At 56.5% G+C, this 6,363-nt stretch overlaps 1 protein-coding gene across 1 annotated transcript; it reads right to left on the reverse strand.

The window, feature by feature from the left end:
* Nucleotides 1-1,005: 1,005 nt before the first annotated feature.
* Nucleotides 1,006-4,061, reverse strand: MAFA (MAF bZIP transcription factor A). The gene has a single exon (XM_080381132.1). The coding sequence runs from the start codon at nucleotides 3,140-3,142 to the stop codon at nucleotides 2,276-2,278; it is 867 nt and encodes a 288-aa protein (XP_080237258.1). The 5' UTR covers nucleotides 3,143-4,061; the 3' UTR covers nucleotides 1,006-2,275.
* Nucleotides 4,062-6,363: the final 2,302 nt, after the last annotated feature.

Consider the following 6,363-nt stretch of genomic DNA (forward strand, 5'->3'; position numbering starts at 1 on the left):
TACAGGAGGAAAAGATAAATATATATATATATAAAATATATTACATGCTCAGAAATACATTGGGCCAAGGGCTGTGTTGCAAATTGCCCCACCGAGACCAGATAGCTGCAAGCAGGGCAGCTGAGCTCGGGCTTCTCAGCGACACATAGCAGAGCTGCCGGGGACATAAATCCCTGCAAAAAGTCCCGAAAAACACCAAAACATTTGTAAAAATACCAACCCTAAAGCTTTCCTTTAGGGAAGGTATGTATTTCTTTGGTTTGTTGTTTTTTTGGTTTGTTTTTTTTTTTTCCCCCTCCCCCCTCCCTTAATTAAGAACTCAAAAGGGAAAAAGCAAGAGGGGAAAGAAAAATTATTTATTACCATTTCAAATCAAGCCAGCGGCTCATCGGGACGGTGTCAGACAAGCTGGGACCGAACTGGATCCGGGCTGGGGTGAAGGTGACTTTTTGGCAGCCACGGGAACAAAGGTCTCCAAGACACCTTGGGACCCACACTGGCCGGGGGCGGAGGGAAACAGCCAAACAAAAAAGCCAACAAAACCCACCAAACTCAAACAAACAAACAAATAAAAAAAAAACCCCAGAAACCCACAACCAAAACACAGTACCCGGCCGGTAAAAAAAAAAAAAAAAAAAAAAAAAAAAAGAAAAAAAAAAGAAAAGAAAAGAAAAAACCCACAACACAAAACCACCCCCCCAAACAAACAGAAAATAAACAAAAAATGCGACAAAAAAAACAAGAAAAACACACAAGAAACCACAAAAGGCAAGAAAAGAGAGAAGCCCGAGTTCGGTGGAGCAGAGCCGGTGGTGGTCCCTGGCTTGCAAGTGATGAATAACAGCGTATTCGCCCCGGCGAGCCCCCCGCGCCGCGACCCGTCGCCGGGCGGGAGCTTGGGGAGGGTTTTGCATCAGTCCCAGGACTCCAAGGGAAGCAGCAGCAAACCCCAAACGAAAAGGCAATGCTGCGGGACCCCCGCTCGAGAGAAAACCCGACCCAGGCTCTAGTTGAATATAAGTTTTTATCTTGATGCAACATCGTTAAAACCGTCACAAATCGAAACAACAGGTCGTTAAAAACCGCTTCGCACGATCAGTACCTAAAATGCACCAGGCTCCCAAGCTCGCTTTGTTCGCAAGACCCTTGTGTTGTCCCCCATATTTTTTTTTATGGTTTTTCTTTTTTAAATAAGCAACTTGTTAAAAAAACCCCGCTCCTCCGCGCAGGATCGGCCCCGCTTTTGCTCCAAACACAATTGCACGAATTAATCTTTTTTTTTTTTTTTTTTGCAAGAAATAATGTGCATTTTCTTTCCTTCTTTCAACATCGAGGTTAAAATAATATTCCGTTTCCCGAGGGTTAATAAATAAATCTGGTGCATAGTGAGATAGCAGCCAACCGTTTGCAGTCCATATATTACTATATTGCCTTTCAGGTCACCCTAAAATTGTTACCTCCCCCCCGCCCCGCTATTTTAAAGAGCATAGATAATTTTAAATCTCTATAAAACAGTATTATGTAACCCAATTGATTCCTGTATATAGTGCATTCGGCTTCTTCCCAACATCATTAAATTAACTCGATATTATTTGCATGCTATTACATACAAACTTTTAAGACTCGTGTATTTTTTTTTTTCTTTTCTAAAGGATTTTGGGTTGTGGGTTGTTTTTTTTTCGTAAATCACCAAGCAAAATATAGGCTCAAGGAAAAAAAAAAAAAAAAAAAAGGCAGAAAACTAACTAATTTCTACATATTTACAAGGGTGAATAAGTTAAATGTGGCTCAGGTTTGCCGGCCGGGGGGGTTCGGGCGGCGAGGCCGGGCAGGGTGCAGCGCTACCTGCGACCCGCCCGGCCGATCCGTGGAGACCCCTCGAAAAAGAAAATCAAATCGGGGGTTAAACACACAGGATAAGGGGTGGGGGGGTGTATGTGGGGAGGGGGTGGTGATGTTTGTGGAGGTGGGGGGGAAGCCGCCTGGATGGCGCTGATGCTCCCGGGGTGGGGGGGTGGCTGCGCGCCGTACACGTCCCGCATGCAGGCTGGCTCCAGGTCCGCTGCCGCCCCCCCGCCCCATCCCCAGCCCCAAGTCCCGGCTGTTGAGGGGTTCAACTCTCTCCAAAATTTCAGTGGGAAAAAAAAAAAAGTTGTGTTTTTGTTTTTTTTTAATACAAGCAGAGGGTTTGCCCTCCCCACGTGGAGGGGGTGAGAAAAAAAAGCGAGGGACCCCCCCACACACACACATACACCCCTCACCCCAGGTATGCGGCTCACATGAAGTAGTCAGCAGCGGGTTTGGGGGCGGCGGATGGGGAGGGCTCCCTTGGGAAGCCCCGGCCGGCTAACTTCTCATATTTTTCTTTGTACAGATCCCTTTCCTTGGCCAAGCGTGTCACCTCCTGCTTGAGCTGCTCCACCTGGCTCTGGAGTTGGCATTTCTCGTTCTCCAAGATGTGCCGTTGCTGGACCCGCTTGTAACGGCAGGATTGAGCGTAGCCTCGGTTCTTCAAGGTCCTCCTCTTCTGCTTGAGGCGGATCACCTCCTCCTTGCTGAAGCCCCGCAGCTGCCGGTTCAGCTCCCGTACCGACATACTCACCAACTGATCGTCGGAGAAGCGGTCCTCCAAACGCAGGTGGTGATGATGATGATGGTGATGGCCGGGATGATGATGGGCGGCCGGCGGTAGCTCCTCGCCACCGAAGGGCTGAGGTCGGAAAGGCTCATAACCTTGATGGTGGTGATGATGATGGTGAGGGGCACCGATCAACGCCTCCACCGCATCCTCCGGCGTCAGGTTGAGAGCTTCGGGATTGAGGTGATGCTGGTAACCCGACATCCAGTACAGCTCCTCCAGCTGCTGTTTGGAGCCCAGGGAAGCGGCGGCGGCAGCTGGGGGACCGGCGGCCGGTTGCCCGCCGGGACTGGGAGCGCAGAAGCTGGGCGAGGAAGGCACGGAGGAGCAGGGCGTGCTGAGCGGGGTGGAGGAGAGGGAACCGGCGGGCAGACGGTGGCACAGCCGCTCCGCCTCCGCCGGTTCCTTCTTCACCTCGAACTTCATCAGGTCAAAATCGTTCACGTATTCGATGGCGAGGGGGCTGGTGGGCAGCTCCGCGCTCATGGCCAGCTCCGAGGCCATCTCAGTCCATGGAGGGACCGGGGGGCGATCCCCCGGGCGCCGCCGCTCACCGAGGGCTGGAGGTCCCGCTGGCTGCGGGAGCCTCCTCCGGGCGGGCTCCGGGGCTCTGTCCGCGCTGCAACCGGCTGCCCCGACGGGGCTCCGCTCCCGGGTACGGCCGGGCTTCGGCTGGGCTCCGCCGCGGGGCTCAGCCCGGCTCCGGCAGCCTCCACGGCGGGGCTCAGGCCGGCTCCGCTGCAGGGCTCAGCCGGGCTGCTGGACTCTCCGACGGGACCCCGCTCCGGGCTGCGGGCGGACACCTCCGTCGGGGCTTCGCTGCCAGAGCCTCCCGCGGGAGCTTTCGCCGGGCGCCGCGGGCCGGGCGCGCTCCCCCCCCGCTGCTACCGCCGGTGGGACGCGGAGCCCCGTGGGTGCGGGACCCGGCGCTCTCCAGCACGGCGCTGCCCGGCAGGCTCCAGCCGCTGCCTGCGGCCGGTCCCCAATGGCAAGGAGCAGGCAGCGCCCTGCCCGCCCCTTCCTGCCTCCCCCTGGCACCTGCCCCGGCCCCACCTCCCGCGCCGCCGCCGCTGCCGCCTCCGCTCCTCCCCGCCCCGGGCACGGGCACGGCGCCCTGGGGGCGGGGGCCGCAGCCCTGCCCGCTCCCTGCCCGTGCTCGGCGCTGCCGCCGCCGCTGCCGGACGCCTGAATGGAGCCCGCCGCCTTATATACGGGGCAACGCGGCCCGGCCCCGCCTTCTGGGGCGGGACTAGTTGCTTCTGTCCTATCAGCGCGGCGGTAGCTCGCCTTGATTGGTGTATCCCCACGGTAACGCCCCGGGGTAGCTGTCAATCTCCGCGGGGAGAGGGTTCGGCGCTGCTGGCGGCCGCTCCGGAGGAGAAGCCGGGGGGACAGTGGCCAGGGCATCCCCCTGGCAACCCGAGGGCAACCCCCCTGCACCCCCCAGGCACCCCCCCCTGCACCCCCTGGGCACACCCCGGGCAACCCCCCTGCACCCCCCAGGCATCAGCACAGGCATCCTGCCTGCATCCCCGGGCATTTCCCCTGCATCTCCCCTGCACCCCACAGGCGCCCCCGGCACCACCATATGCCTTCACCACTGCAGCTTCTACCAACCACCCTGGGCCCAAGCCGGGCTGAGCAAGGAGTGGGGAAAAATAGAAAAGAAATAATAGTTTTCTCCCAAAGAAACAAGAAAATCCCAGAACGGAGATTACTGATCCCAAATCAAGTTTCATGCAGTAGTTGCTGGGGGACCATGGCCTCCAGGACATCTGCAGGTGCCAGGCGTGACATCAGGGTGCAGCCCTTTCCCCACCTCAGTTTCCCCAGGTGGGAACAGCTCAGCATCCTTCCTGGGTCATTGGAAAGGCTTGCCATCCTTGCAAAAAGCCATATACATATAAAATTTATTTATTTATTTATTTATTTATATGTTTCCACAAGTTATTGATGGTCAGGAAGCAGCTGTATCCACCAGGGATACACTCCACGTGCTCCATCAGGGCTGGACCAGTTAAGCCGCTGCCCCTGGCTTTGTGACGTTTGCCCCGGCACATGGCGAGGAGCGTTACCGGCTCGAGGCTGAGGACCACCATCCCAGCAACACAGCAAAGGCATCATAGGCACTAAACGGCAGCTTGGGGGTGGGGGGTGGGGGGGAGTGGGGCATGGGGTGCTCAGCCCACAGCAGGATGAGACCCATGGTGTGGATGTGGCTGCGCTGCTCCGAGCCCTGCCACCTCGTGGCTGCTGCAGCTGCAGCACGGGAGGGATGAGGATGTTTGGGGTATCCAGGCAAGAGTAAGAATTAGCATCCGTGGGGTCAGTGTCAGTGTGGGAGCAGCGGGTCAGGGACAGCACCCCGGGGGTCAGGGATCACATGGGGAAATGTGCTGAGGCCAGGGATGGAGCACATGGCAGCCTGGTCCCAGCTGCGGGGCTGCTGGCACAGCTGCTTCTCACACCAAAGTGTTTGAGGGAAACTGAGGCACGGGGCAGTTGCCATTGAGTTGTCCCACCAAACCCCAAAGGATGACCAGCTTCATCCTGCAGAGGCTATCAATACCCACCCACGAACCTGCAGTCCCCCTCAGGACTCAGGGTTGTCTCCATCACCTGCAGGATGCAGCCTGGGTCCCACTGCATCCCAGCCTGGCCGCATCCTGCCCCTCTGCACCCTACAGGCAGCTCCATGGGATGTGGGCAGTGACGGTCCCTTTGCCCAGCTGATGGTCATACCTGCTCAGGGATTTGGGGTTGGGGGACACTACCTTCCATGGTGCTAACTGACCATTCAGAAGCAGGGATTATTTGGGCCAAATTACTGCAGAAAATAATTTTTTGGGGGGATAAACCCACTTATCCCGCTGCATCCCCAGCAATTAAAACTTCACATCATTTCTCTTACTGGATCAGGTCTCTGGAGGTTGTTGTCCCCTTCTATCTGCTCCCATCAAGGTAAAACTGAGTTGGGGCAGAGGGGGTGTGTGTGTGTTTGTCCCCCCAGGGAGGGTCACACATGCAGGCAAAGCCCCACGTGTGTCCCCCAAAACCCTGGTGATGCTGGAAATTAACCTATATTGGATAACCTGGAACACAGATATCCCATAATGGAGACCTCAAACTTAGGCAGGGGATAATAGGACACCTCCAATCCCTCACCCCCAACTTGAGGGAGGGGACAAAGAAGGGGACAAAAAGGGCTTCTGGATGTTTTTGCAATAAACCCCCCTTTTTATAGAGTGTTTTCAACCTCTGTTTGCTTATGTGACCCCAAACGCAGCATCAGTGTCCCTGTGCAGTGGGATGTTGAGGTCCCACACTGGGAAAGGGGTGTGTGGGTGGGGAGTCTGGGATGTGATGCCACCTCCCTAACCCTGGCACCACGTTCCTCCTGGGAGCTGCTGGCACCTTGGGGGCACCCGGCCCCCATCAGCAGCTGCCACCCATGATGGGACAGCAGCCACCAAGGGATTAGGAATGGGCCGGGCTCCAACAGGGCTGTCGCTCATCCACAACACCCCCTTGGGTATTTTTAGTGGGGTGGCTGGGTACAGTGACACAGCTGGGGGAGCATGTCCCCAGCCCTCCCCGCCACGCTGAACCAGTCATCTAAGTTTACTTGCAGGCGGTCAAGTGACATAACCAGGTTGGTGGCCATGGGATGGCGGTGGGATGGTGTCACCTTTTGCTTTTAGAGTGGGCAGCTTGTGTGCCCCTTT

Source organism: Falco punctatus, assembly GCF_963210335.1.
Source record: "Falco punctatus genome assembly, chromosome: 3".
Taxonomy (NCBI): domain Eukaryota; kingdom Metazoa; phylum Chordata; class Aves; order Falconiformes; family Falconidae; genus Falco; species Falco punctatus.

Coding starts and splice junctions, on each gene's coding strand:
- MAFA (XM_080381132.1), bottom strand. CDS start 3,142: ATGGCCTCGGAGCTGGCCATGAGCGCGGAGCTGCCCACCAGCCCCCTC.